This window comes from Hippocampus guttulatus, chromosome 16 (assembly GCF_054856545.1).
Source record: "Hippocampus guttulatus isolate MCC_2025c chromosome 16, RoL_Hgut_1.0, whole genome shotgun sequence".
NCBI classification, from domain to species: Eukaryota; Metazoa; Chordata; class Actinopteri; order Syngnathiformes; family Syngnathidae; genus Hippocampus; species Hippocampus guttulatus.
The window spans coordinates 2,121,988-2,136,269 of NC_141276.1; the positions used below are offsets into that span (position 1 = coordinate 2,121,988).

Sequence of the window (14,282 nt, forward strand, 5' to 3'; positions counted from 1 at the left end):
GCTGCGCTGTGTCCTATTTTGAGAGAGTCGTTCCACAGATATGCCTGAGATTATGTGCTGCAAGTATGCGCGCCTAATCAATCTTTAAGCATCCGTGAAATGGATGCGATTGCAGTGTTAGTTGCGAGGCACTCTTGCTCGTGACTGTGTACAAAAGTGGGTGGGGACTGTTGTGCTTATTCCGAGTCATCATGCAATTAGGAGCGAGATGTCTGGTAAAGATCTGATGATTCATTACTGCCACACGCTAAACTGGTTATATCGCCAAAGCGACTACAAAGAGAGGAGCGCGTTTTTTTGCCCTGCACAAATGCATGGCGGGAGATTTTTCAGTCGAATAAAGGAGGCTGTCCAATCCAAGATGGTTGATTACCCCTCCTCGTCTCAGCACTTCAAAAGGATCAGATGAGGCGTCACGAATTTATCCCGATCTGCCTTTGATGAGCTTTAAGAAAAAAGGAGATTCTAGCCCAAGCCCCTAAATCGGACTGCGCCGCAACGCGAGGATTTATGACCTTTACGCAAGATGAGGGGAGAGCATGCGCCTGACAAAAAAGGCACGAGACTGAGGAAGGAGAGTATTTGGTGTGCTAATAGACGCTGCGCTCCCATTTCGAGGCCATTAATGGCTTGGATGACCGTCCATATCGCCTCTCTAACGGAGTCATGCTCTTCTTCTCTCTGCCGAGCTTCAATTCGCGCGCAAAAGAGGCTTGCCTTCTTTTCCCACCTCACTGTAAAAGACAAGGTCAGTGGCAAATGATTCAATTAGCTTAGCTCGCCGAGCCGTCTAATGCAAGTGCCGTCGCCGCCTGCGGCAAATTTAACATTGACGTGAACGCGGAACATTTGCTATCGGAGCAAAGTTGCATACGTGTTGATGGGAATCACGGTGCAATCTTCAAAGCATGCGCCTAATATGCAGCTGTCATGTGCGATCAATGTAATCGGGTAACCCGACAGGACAAGACATGCAAATCAACAGAGACGCAAATGGAAGGTAAATCTGAAAATGTTAAAAGGTTAATAAAACACTCACACTTTCCTGTCCCTTATGCCCACCCAGTCCGTTCTGACCAACAGACCCCGAGCAAATAAAATCACATTTTCGTATGAAACCAAATCTGTGGGGTTTACACACCTAAAAACAAATACAAACAATACGAGGGAGAGTAAAAGGGGGTGCAAAAACATTTGTTTTACAAACTCAATAATCATGTAACACAGAAATTACAGGCAGCCAAATATGGGCGCATCGCATGAGCAAGTGTGAGTTCAGAAACCAAAAAAAAAAAAAAAGAAGAAACGAGAAAGAAAAATCAGCCAATCAGCAAGCGTCGGATGCAGCAGAGAGACCAATCAAAACAATCGCAGCACTCCCACATCAAACACAAGAGACAAAAATGGGAAAACCAGGTGTGTTAAGAGGAAAGGATGCAGGTGAGAAGTACAGAGACAGAGCCAGTCCATATCCAAAAATTAAGACAAAATAAGAAACAAGGGATATTGACACGAATAACACACACAAAAAAAACATCTAAAGTCCAAAATATATACATAAGTATATGAAGGTGCATCATTCAATTAGATCTGGTGACCATTCTCCTGACGATCTCATGTGGTGGGTTGAGAAACAGAGCACCAAAGGATGGATGGAACCGAGAGTGAGAGATGGGAGAGCGAGAGAGAGAGAGAGAATTAGAGGAGAGAGGCAGAAAGAGGGAGAGCAATTCTCATTCCCAAAAAGGAGAGAAATCAAATGGACATGAGACACTGTGCCAGGCAGAGAACTGTGTGTCAAAAACTAAGACCAGTACACTTTGACTAGAACTACAACTACTCACACACAGACAATCCACTACAAGAATACCAAACCAAAAGAAGAAAACAAAATGGCAGCAAAATAGAGCTGCCCCCCACCCCCAAAAAAAAACAAAAAAAGAAAACCAACCCCTAATTGGTTTCGAGACGCACACGGTTACAACGCTGCCTGATTTGTGAGCTGGATGATCAGGGATTTTTATTTTGAAAACCGAAATCAGCAGCCTGAGAGATTTTTAAAAAATTTTTTTTGCTACGCCAATGCTGGCAGGTCGATAAAATGAAGAAATTAGAAAATTGGTCGCAACAATGACATTATTTTACTTCTATGAATCAATCGGATGAATATTTCATACGCCGATGGATAAGCAGAAAGACTGTGCAAAGCTGTGTCATTGCATAGAGGAGGGTGATTACATTCGATCATTCCCAGTGAGGTGTTAATGGCAGGGGGAGGAGAGGGGGGGGGGGGTGTTGGATGGGTGCAGAAAGTATTACGGATACCAGACTATTTCATCCAGTGTCTGTGTGTGTGCCATGTTGTGACATGTCAAATGAGATGTACAACAGCTGCCTCGCTTTGGAAATAAAATGTGAGGGCCCGAATTTAAGCTCCCCAGTATCACGATAGACTAACAGTGGTCACTTCACTATCTGCACTTTGTACATGTTGATGAAAATCAAAGGCCCATTTCAGCGGTGAGGTGGTAAGGGGGGGGGGGGCAGAGATCAGTTCAGTGATGAACGTTTGTACACAACTTACCATTGCAGCAGAAACAGCGAGCGGTTACCGTGGAGACTGACAACAACACACAGAAGTCGTCAGGGAAACAGAAAAAATATAATAAATAAAGGAACAAATAATCCAGGCAACAAAAGAAAGCCAGATGTCATCCCCCTCACCATCCATGTCAAATAAAAAAACCTGATAGCGGCAGCGTTACAGCTCAGAAGAGAATGAGAGAGAAAGGAGACAGAGGAGGGAAAGGAAATGGGAGCCCTCAAAGCTTAACAGAGATGTCGGCATCATTACAACAATGCAGTAAGACCCGTGAACGGATCGGATACAAGGTGAACGACTGTAATGTCGGGCCAACCTTGCTTTAATGCCGACAAGTGGCAAAGGGGTAAAATGTAGCTCATAGAAATAATTAACTTTTTTACCCTAGTATACCGAGACACGAAGGTAAAAGGTTCTCATCAGTTAGATGATTTGATGTGGTAAAGTAAATCCACGACAGTACTGCACTTGGGAAACTGATTTGGGTCAAGTAGCAAAAATGTTCAGTTTTTACCTACCGGTGACCAAAAAAAAAAAAAAAAAAAAAAAACACTATAAAAAACTGATAGTCAACCAATAAAGGAGACATAAAATGACAATACAAGTGTAAAAAAAAAATAAAAAATAAAAAATAAACCTGGGGCAATTGTGTGCAACGAAAAGTGAAGTGATGAAAATGGCAAAAAGACCAAGTGACTGGCAATGACAGAGTTAAGAATTTAGGAAGGCGAGGGTTACATGTGACAGCAAGAAGGACAAGGATGGAAAGGCCCAACTTTCTTTTGCCTTTTCTTCCAAGTTAAACCGACAAATTATTACACAGGAAAAACTTTGTCAGACGAATTGGTGCCATCCATGTATCCATTTCAAAGTCAATTGTGTTGGAACAGTATTTTTCAATCTCAAAGCAGAGCCGGTCATATCTAGTTGGCGGGCTGCGGTCATGAATGAACTATTTCATGATTTATCTGATCTGTTGAAATTGCATCTGGTCAAGGCGTGCCCAAACGAAGACGCGTGTGGCACCCGCATGGCGAAACGGGGGCCAAGAAAGCTTCTCCACACATATCCATGCAGTGACGACCAAACTCCCAGATGAGCCCCCGTTTGGAAGACATTACACATGCAGAATCGGTGACACGCGCTCGTGCTTCGTGTTCAAATGCCCGATGGAAACTCTGCGCTGCGGAGATGCTGACACTTCCTATTAAGACTCCACATCTCACAGAATGAAGCACCGAAACACAGTTGAGAGCGCGCCGCAGGGAATGGGAGCGGAATGCGATGAGTGGTTGTGCGTTTGCCTGTTGACCGGGGGCTTGCTGAGGCGGAGGAAGGTTCTAGAAAATAGGGAGGCACCAATAACAGTTTTCTTAAGCAGAATATGAGTACACACGGAGTATTTCAGTTCATGTCGGGAACATGTAGAGCTATGCGATCATGCCATCAAGTCCTGCACCTGGAATGAAAATGTGTTTGTTTAATAACTCTCGATGGCACCCATGTGGTAGAATATGGATGCCATGTTAGCGTCGTGCATTAACTACAACATGAAGCGAGACAAAATAAATAAGATTGCTTCTCGAGAACAGCACACATTGTAATATGAAGCTGTGACGGGACAACTGAATGGAAATTTCACAAAACCATCACTTACTTTTCCTTTATTCAACGAGCCACATCGTGGCTTCATGACGGGAGCGCGGCTGCTTCGGCCGCAACCAAGCAGCATGTGCTTGAACCCGCCACCGGGCTCAAATCTCAGTTTTTGATCGGCTTGCGGCATGGCCGCATCCGTCGTCGTCATTTGTGTTTGACTTGATTTCTCCACAAGACTAACCTAGCTTCTGCTTGGAAGGTATATGGCACGCTATTGGTGCATCCCTACGAAGTTAACGATGTCAAAGGCAAATGAAAGAAATATGAGCAGAACTCTATCACGGTTATAATCCAGTTCAAACACTGAAAACGTATTAAGATTTGCAAGCGGCGCCACAACTGAGAGTGGAGTATTGCTACACTGAAATTATTTCTGACGAGTTTGGGGTCTTATTATACAGTTACACTGGGCTCGAAGGTCTCTCTACATACAGAGTATGGCATCAATGGTGACACCATAGCCAGCTTTGTCCAGAGTAAAGTCAGTTGTAAGTGGGCTACTTGCGTGGCTGCGTTAGAGGTTGAAAGCAAAATGACTTCTTCGGAGCGCAGAGTTTGCTTGCAGCAAAAAAAAAAAAAAAAAGTACAACAGAACGTAAAGAGCAACAAGTCTCCACTTATTGAAATGAGGCCACATACATGCTTAGTTAGATTCACAGTTGCGTGTACCAATAATTAGTTCGCAGTTATGCTGACCGAAGAAAATATTAGATTTTTTTTTTTTTTTTTTTTTTTTATGGGCAAAGGTTCCAAATAATGAATCAGTCAGACTGCAATGAAGAGACAATGATTTTGACCTGCCCAGGTGCAACATTCCATGCTAACAGAACACAACCCCGTCACCAAAACTAATGCGTATAACAAACAGCTTGAGAATTAACATGCAAGGGGAGATCCTGCACACCCTGAATGGATCTATTTCCATCGGAAAAATACTAGTCATGCACAATTAGGCTACATCAACTTATCTCATGCCAGTAGGAAATAGTCAGCCTCCTTGACACACACTCAACATTGAAGTAAAACCATAGCAAACAGTGGGGCCTATGCGTCAGAGTTTGTGAACGACAGAGCTTATTATCATGAATGTTGCCAACTTTATTATTGAAAAGACCGTTCGCCAAACTCTGAAATGACCAATTAAAGGAAACGTTTACAAGAGCAACACCTGCAAGAGAGGAGAACTTCCAGACAGCACTGCCGCAAATAGAAGTGCCTGGCCTTTTCTCCAAAGAAGGAAGAATGTGTAAACCAAACCCAAGATGTGCCCTGTGCCAGCCCTTTGTTTCTTCAAGCCCATGCAACCGGTCAACGAACACTGTACCCACTACTGCTTCATCACTCACTAAAGCCCAACACGACTACTTGGAACAAAAGTACAACAGGGCATGCAACAAACTTCTCTCGGAGGCATCATTGCTTTCATGCATTAATTGGGTTGAGACACAATCAGCTTAAAGCAATGCGAGGGACAAGACAGGCTGTCGCTTCAAGTAACTCCATCCATATCCATTCAGCTTGCGGACTGACTGAAAATGGAGCTGGCAGAGGTTGTACCAGTGGATGCAGGCCGCGATCTTGTATTTGCAAATGCAACAGAAGAACAAAATACAGGACTGAAGAGGAAAAAGGTCCAGCCTTCATCCATCATGCAGGTCCTGACAACACTCGCTGTGCCTCTCTCGCTCCCTCCCCAGCCCCCCATCCCTCCCTCTCACTCACACACACACGCACACACACACACGAATTGAAGTCAGCACAGTTAGCCCATGCAGAGCTCTTGTCCTGCAGTGACCTGGGTCAAGAGATCCAAAACAGATGTCGGATACAAAAATCAGAATGCAAAACAACTTGAAAAATATGTAATGCACCGTAGAGGTCTTTCGTACAAATTAAAAAATGCATAAAGTGGACATGCGTTGGTTCTGCTGTGATTCCCAGCATGCTGCTTTGATACAGGGTGCCACAATCACCACTTAAGGGAGGACAGGATTTATTGTACACCGGGGAAGAAATCAAGAGCATCCGATAGCAATCTGCCATGCATTATCCTTCCGCTGCATTCCTCTGGTGCCCTCCGGTGCCAACCGCAGAGACATCATTCCAATTGTTGGTCAAAACATTTATCAATGTGGCTACGAGTTGCACAAGAAAAAAAAAAAAAGCAGAAGAGAGAACAGCTTCAAGAAGGGAAAAATGCTGCAGAGGAAAAGTACCCCAGCATGCCTTAAATATGTGTTCTTGCACCCCCAATCAGTCTCACCACAACATAAACCAATTAAATAAATGGAAAAACAAATATTACAGTGGACCAGGCAGTGGGACATGAAGTCGAGACAGGACAGAAAATGCCATGGACACAGATGGGAAAATTACCTCAATCTTACGACCTTCCACCAATGTGCCATGGAGCTTTTCGCGGGCTTTCTCTGCATCCGCGCTGGTCTCAAATGTTACAAAGCCAAAACCCTGTGGCGCAAAGCACGGGTCAAGTCTGGTTGCACATGGGGGAATGTGCAGTTGAGGTATTTCACATTGGGGCGCATTCTGAATTTCTGACAATGGTTAATATTTTACTGTAGTTGAAGAAAAATGAGTTTCACTATTACATCATATTGTGCCACTTTTTTTTTTTTTTTTAGAACAAAAAAGATTCTCTTACCTTTGAACCCCTCTCATTGAAAATAATTTCTACGTCCAGAATCTTCCCATATTGCTGCAAAAATAACACATAGTAATTACAAAAACACATTTTAAAAACTTAACAAAAATTTTGACTGGAGTTTAATGAGAAATTTAGAAGGTTCTGACACAAGACGAGTACAACCTTTTGCACTAGAGGTCACTAGTGCACACAGCACACCGGCGTTTTCTTTGTTTCACCTTCCTTCTCTCACCTCCACTCGATTTAACACACTGACACACATATTCACTGCCCCAATAAAGCACCAGGAGGACAAACCATGAGCCTCTCAGTCCACCGTCTTGCCAAACTATCCCTAATGCGTATTCACTGATATTCTTGTACGAAAGGCGACACGGTTGCTCATTCTTACCCCAAACATCTGCCTGAGATCGGGGTCACGGAAGCGGAATGGGATGTTTGAAACATGGAGACGTTTGGGGGTTCCTTTGGCCTCTGGTGAGTCTCCTCCAGATCCCCCTGCTGCTGTCCCTGCAGTACCACACTGTACAGCTGCCTCCCCTTGGGTGGTGTCATCAGCCTTGATCTGTGGTCGAAGATGAAGACCAGAGGGACAGGTGAAAAATACATACAGGTACAGGCAAAAATCAGGTAACAGCTAAATGCTCTTTCCAAGTTCTCTTTTTTATCCTAACCCATTTCGCGAACTACCCATTCAGCTATTTTCTGTACCGCTTGGCCTCACACCAAGCAGTATAGAAAATGGTTGCGGGTGAGCGTCGCCCTGGACTAGTTGCCAGTCAACAGGCAGCCAACAAAACGTTGCGCGCAAATTACTTGATACCTTATAATAATAATAATACTAATATTACAGCAGTACCTCGTTGATTCAAATAGTTTTCCCGCAAATAGAATTCGCAGCCACCCCTTATTTTGACATATCAAAATGTCATGTTCGGAAAACATGTCGTGCCATTAGGAGGTTTGTGTTGTGTGGATTCCAAGATTCATTCCACGCAGGCCGATAAATATAAAGTTAGGCCTGACAGTGAAGCTAACTACCAGCAAACCCTTTTACAGCCCACAATGCTTACATTGTTGTTGTTGATGGGACTGGTGGTGTCCCCATTAGCGCCAGGGCCTACCTCAGCTGTACCTTGACCCCCTGCGCCAAACATGGGCCCAGGGCCAAATTCTGTCCCAGCGATCCCATTCTGGGGAGGAGGTGGAGGAGGGAACGCTGCGAAGGCTGGTGCCACCAAACCGTCCTGTGCTCCTGATGAATCCTGAGACCCCTGCAGGGGGATTTAAAAAAAAAAAAAAGTTACCACAAATCCAAAATGACAGTGAAGCTAACTGCTCCTCAAAGAAAACAAAAGTTATCTCAAGACTTGGAAAAGGATGTGAGGTTCAGAGGACTGCTCCGATCACAGTGTAAGAAGCAGCATTAGCCACCGGTCTGCTCACCGCTGTGCACTGGGTGACGCCTAGAAACACTTGGTCTCCAGACAAGCTTTTTAATTAGAGGAACAAAGACGCTTCGCCACAAAGCAAATGAGCCCTGTCCCTCTCTCTTCCCGCAATCCAATAGCCCGATTGCTCATTGTTTTGCCGCAGTGACAGCCACGCCGGCCACCGACTGAGCTGAGCAAGATTGAGCTGCAGAGACTGATGAAGCAGCTGTTCAAAGGAAAGCCTCGAGACTTATTGATGCGGGGCTGATCGCGTGCTCGGAAAAGGTTGATTGCTAATGCGTTTTGCAGCTCCTACTGTATGTTACCTTAAGAAGAGGATCAGAAAACTGTGGCCCGGGCTATGAGGTGACATCAAATTTCATTCTAGCGACTCGGTTTGCCACGGTTCCATCCACCTCATTTTGGGGTGGTCGGTTCCCCACTACAAAAGAGGACTGCTTCGGTCGTGACGGCAAACTGCAGGAGAAACTATTTGTGAGCAGATTTTCCTTCCCACCTCATGTGCACGCAGTTGTTTTAACCTGCGACATCATATGTTTTTCCATACACAGAGCAGATGAGGGCTGGAAAAGCGGCCTTTTCAAGGGAAACCTTTCAAGCGTGAGCCTTACGACCGTCTGGTGGGCCACAGGGAAGTACACACCAGCCAAGGTCCGTGAACGTGGCAGCCCTTGACGCCAACTCATCAATCAAACAATTCCCATATGTCCCATGTAATGCGTGGCGGAGGCTGCTAATACAGTACCTTGAAACACGCCTTCTCCTGCACTTCTACACTCATGATTTTCCAGCGGTTGGCGAAAAACAAAAATAAAAATACAACAACTCCTACCCTACCATTCAAAGTACGGACACACCCCCAAGTCACTCAAAACTCCTTCAGTGTAATGTCCATCAAGTAAAGGCTACTGCCCATCTACTTCGATGATCGATTTAGAGAAGAAACCCTCGTCCACTTTCTCACTGCGGGCCAATCATCAAACGTGCCTGAGAATGACATTGGCTTTTCACCGGCTCACGCTCAGACGCGACAAGTGATCTTGGACAAGAAAAATACTCAAGAGAGCGCTAGAAAGTAAAGACAGGAAATATGAGTGCGAACAGTGAAGCTAGCACACCAGGTTGAGGATCCCATTCAAATTCCAACGTTGTATGTGACTAGCAATTCTTGTGTAATTATATGGGACATGGAAAAATCCGGCAGTCTTTCCACACAGCACCAGAAGGAAGTTCAACAGTGCACAAGGATCTTTGACCTGATCCGGCTGCGTTTGACTAACAGGAATTGAAGGCACGAAAGACTTCCAAACCTAAACTACTAGGAAAAGCATTCAATTGTTGACACTTGTGACTTCGGAGCAACTCCAACCGATCCAAAGTGTCGGTGTCCCCTAAAAATGGCATTGTCAGAATAACGTGTTTTGTGATATGTGAACGGGGCATATGAAGGACAAAAAAGTGTTTTGCCCTCAGCTGCAATAGCCTACGGGGGAGAAAAATAGTGTCCGAGGACGCCAACAGACGATGTCAAGCAAAGTATGAGACAAGAGTGTGAAAAACGTGGGAAAAGAGACAAACAAAGGCAGTGACATAAAAGTTGGCATTTTCAAGTGAAACACAACAGAACAGTCCTATCTAAATTGAGGCTAGCTGAACCTACAGTCGCAGAGGATAGATGTTGCAAACTATGTCACGGTGTCCCCGCGAGGGAAATGTGTGCACCAAGAACAGGGGCCTTGGCACCTGTCAGCATCAATCCAAGGACGTTGAGAGTTTACACTTCATCGAAGTCTTTGCGGACAATGTCGGACGGCAAGGATGTCGGCACATTGCAACACATGACACACACAGACTTCTGCACACCACGCAGTGTGCAGTCATACCAAAGGCGCATGCTTGTCAACACAGGTCAGTAAAGCAACTTTAGCGAGCTCTGTTAACCCTACACGGAGCCTGTAAAGAAGTTCAATTTAGAGAAGGGGACGTGTTACAACAGAGCAGCTCCATACCGCAGGCTTCTTTCTATCTGCTGTGGAGCACAGACGCACAGACATTTGTATCAGTGAAGTGTGCAACCGCAATCAACCGTATCAAGATTAAATGTAGCAATCTTGCTCGTGAAAATAGAGCGGCGCTCTTCTGTCATTCTTGGCTTTGTTGAGACGCATTTACATTCGTGATAGAAAACAACACCGCTAACAATGCAAGTCATCGTGTTTGTAGTGAAGGCCGATTTCAACAGGAAAGCCACATTCGCTGTAACAGAAAATCAAACACGAGAGCAGCTCCTTGCGCAGCACGAAACGTGACTTTATAGAGCAGACAAGTGCATCTTAATTGACGCCATCATATAGTTTCCATCGCCTCGGGTAGCCGGCCGCACAAAGGCAATAAAGGGATGAACGTACACTGTTTTTGGCCCGATTTCAAGTGTCAACACCAAGCAGCAAGTGGCTAGGCTGTGTTGAAGCACTTACCAGCAGTGCAGTTGGGTAGTAGAGCCCCATCATTGCCTGAGCTGGCACAACAACTCTTGACACTTTCATCTCCCCTTCCTGGTGCGTCCCGACCTTCGCCCCTGCTCCTCCGCTCCTCGGCCTGGACTCCAGGACCATGAGCTAACAACGGTTTTAGTCCACGTCCGTCTTCACATTCAAATCCTCCCTCGTCCGCTCCTCCTTCTCTTCGCCGCGTGGCTTCTTCCAAACACAAGCCTCGACTGCCGGACACCGACTTCCTTTTTTTTCTTTGTCTCACCGGCGCCGGCGCCACTGCTCGGATCCCCTTCGGCCTTAGCGTCTCTCCCCGCCTGACAGCCAGAGACTCTCCTCTCCTACTATTGCTCTCTTGCTGTGTCTGTCTGTCATTCACTTGCTCATGTTACACGTCCCGCTCCCCCCCCCCCCAGCTTCCTCTTGTTCCCGCCTCTCTTTTAAACTTAACCTCCTTCTCAGCCTCCGTCTCTCCGAACGATCAGCGCATCCGCGTAGCCGGCTAAATCTTCTCCGGCTTGGAATCAGAAAGGATTCACTGCAGTCTTCTCAATCAAATTCCAAGGAGAAAACGGGAGGGTGGAGAAAAGGCTTTCTTCAATTCACACTGGCAGTGTGAGCGTACAGAAGGCAACCCCCACTGCAGTGCAGCTTTTTTAGATGATTTATTTATTGCATGACAGCTCGTCGGCTCCAAAAAGCAGCAGTAGCTAGCTGCTGGGGCGGACTGAAAAGACCTCGCTGTGTGGGTAGGTAAGCTCCAAGCTCACCATCCTCTGCAGCAGCCGCACTCAAAACACAGATGGGAGTCTTGCAAAAATGAGGAAATACCGAACCTCGAAACCCCAACCTGACATTAATCTTAAACATACTGCAAAGCATCGTTATTCTAGATGCGGCTCCACGTGTCCAAACAGCATCTTGTAGCGGCGATGAGAGAGCAGATTTCCGCACCGCACTTCCATATGCAAGGGATGGAGCACTGCGCAAAGAAACCCTGATGCCAAGCTTTCAGACATCTGCTGAGTCTGGCTGGAGATCGGAGGGAAGGCGCAAGGGCGGGATCAGAGTCGGGGGCGGGGGGGAAAGGAGTATCGAGAGGGAGTTGTCCGGAGTGGGGGCAAGGACAATGGGGCAGTGGATGCGAGTGACAGATAACAGGATGAAGAGATAAATGGATAAAGGGCTGAGTGAAAAGAAAGAGCGAGGGATGACAGGATTAAGGCTGTAAGTGAGGAGGATGAGAGGATGAATGAGGGATGATCTGAAGATTAAGCGCACAGAATGACTTTTGCGATCAACACATGCACATGCTGATGTGTTGCGCTGATCATACTGTATGCTGCTCAACCTTGCTAGGTACACAGAATTTAATTAAACTCATGAGGTGATTCACACAAATGCCGCCCGCTCCCAACGCCACCCGTAGATAATCAATAGACTTCATTAACAAAAAATAAAAAAAAAAGCTTAAACCAGCAAATATTTGAGGTTCATGACGTATGATGGGGAAATGCAATAATATTGGCATATCGCATGCGATGAACTTGCTCAGTCCGTGACTCCCGACCAAGGAGCTGTGCCACAGTTGATTGAGATCAACAGGAATGCCGCCGGAATGTGTCCAATTTCACTTCATGCCAAAATGATTTCTTAATTTCAAATCGATTTGGTTAACAGGCAGAAGAATTTAATATCTTGCCACGGGATGGAAAAAAAATCTCCAAAAGATCTGTGGGTCCACCTGAATAGAGAGCGTCATAATTGCAGTCGTCTTTATACTTTTTGTGACATTTTTGCTTGGTGGTGAGCCGTGACTTTTTTCTCATGTTAATATGCTGCGGTGGCTCAATTAAGATTGGGAAACACGAAACAAGCTCATCCAGCAGGGCAGGCCTTGGCCTCCTATATTTGCATTGTAACCGGGGGTTTGTCTACAGGAGCGTGCAGATTAGGTGGGCAGGAATATTTTAAATACTAAATAAAACAGATGAGGTGCGAGCATTTTTTTCTTCCACGCTTGCAGAAAGCAGTACGCAAAAAGAGCAGCAAACTCATTTACTTGCCGTTTCTTTCGTTTGTTTTTCCAAATGGAGCTCTTTTTCATACCACCAGACATGACAGAATCCAAGACGGCTAGACATTTCTCTCGCCACACGTTTGTACCGGTCGACCCTAAACTTTCAAAAGGAAAGAAAACGGTACAATACAAATGAGCCAAAATGACTCAATAGAGTGTTTGTTTAAAATGTCCCGATATGAAAGAGTTTAATTGTTGTGGGATGCAAAAGTGCACATGAAGACAGCTGCAACGATTAAAATGAGAATATTGCATGAGACGAGCAAGCCAAACAAACAAAACAAAAAAAGCACAGCTGACGCCCTTGCCCGAACCACATTTGCATGGTGGGGCCATCTTAACGAAGCTGCGTCTTGTTTCTTCTTTACCTCTTTACTTCTTCCGACACATTCCCATAAATCAACTCGAGCTGACGGAACACCAACGCTAAAGAATACGTAGCCGAAGGGAAATGAGGAAAGAGAGATCAAATGCATAAAGGCGACTTTGAACGCGACAGTTAAATTCATCCAGGCGTGCCCTCTTTAAGCTCCTGCCATGGAAGCTACGAGAGCTGTATTCCCAAGAAAGGAGATCCCAAGTGCAGAGAAGGTTGAGGAGGGGACCAGGAGAAAAATAAGCATATATGGGAGGAGGACATTTCCCATGTCGGGCCGTGAGGAGTCTGGAGGGGAGAAGTGACTCACAGACCAACACTTCCCTCCTGTGGCACCGCCAGAAAGTTACATCCCAAACACACGAGAGAAACAAGTGTGCCTGCGCAAGTACAACCAAAGGTGGGGGGGGGACACACAAGCTCTTTGTCATTAGCACACCAAAATAGAAATTGCAAATGCACACACACAAATTCATCGCCCACACACACGCTGAGCTGGTCTGAGCAACCCAAAGTGCGCCGCTGCACAGAGGTAGATAAGAAAATCGTCAGCCAGTCTTCCACAACGCTGCACAGACACACACAGACTGCACAGTATTCATGGGGGGGGGGGGGGGGGGGGGGTAGAGTATTGCGTGGGTGGGGTTGCAGAGCTCTCTCTAAAGCAGATGAGAACAGCATTGCGAGCTGCTGTCTGAGTGTCGGGCCGCTGAAAGAGGAGCTCAATCGCGAGCGGGTTCTTTCATCCTGTCCTGCAAGGAAGCTTCATTTATGAGCTACCGACGGATGACGCGAGTGTGAAATTAAAGAGCGCCCGGCAGGGTTACACGGCAAATCCCGCTGCTACACAACTAGCGGTAAATGGATGAACCTAAAAAAAAAAAAAAAAAGATTCAAGAACACTTCCCCTTCGCGGAAAAGTGTTTTGTATGATTTCATTGTGTCGTGGATCTC

At 45.8% G+C, this 14,282-nt stretch overlaps 1 protein-coding gene across 4 annotated transcripts in view; it reads right to left on the reverse strand.

Moving 5' to 3' along the window:
* LOC147192392 (RNA binding protein fox-1 homolog 2-like) overlaps positions 1 to 14,282 on the reverse strand; it is a 31,922-nt gene that overhangs the window by 8,361 nt on the left and 9,279 nt on the right. For 3 of the 4 annotated variants that reach the window (XM_086132549.1, XM_086132548.1, XM_086132551.1), the window contains exons 3-6: positions 8,051 to 8,200; positions 7,318 to 7,491; positions 6,924 to 6,977; positions 6,638 to 6,730 (exon numbers count right to left, since the gene is read on the reverse strand). In XM_086132549.1, the coding sequence (XP_085988675.1) occupies positions 6,638 to 6,730; positions 6,924 to 6,977; positions 7,318 to 7,491; positions 8,051 to 8,200 (471 nt within the window). Of the gene's footprint in view, positions 1 to 6,637; positions 6,731 to 6,923; positions 6,978 to 7,317; positions 7,492 to 8,050; positions 8,201 to 10,857; positions 11,268 to 14,282 lie in introns of those variants that run through there. The other variant, XM_086132550.1, reaches the window with a different exon arrangement.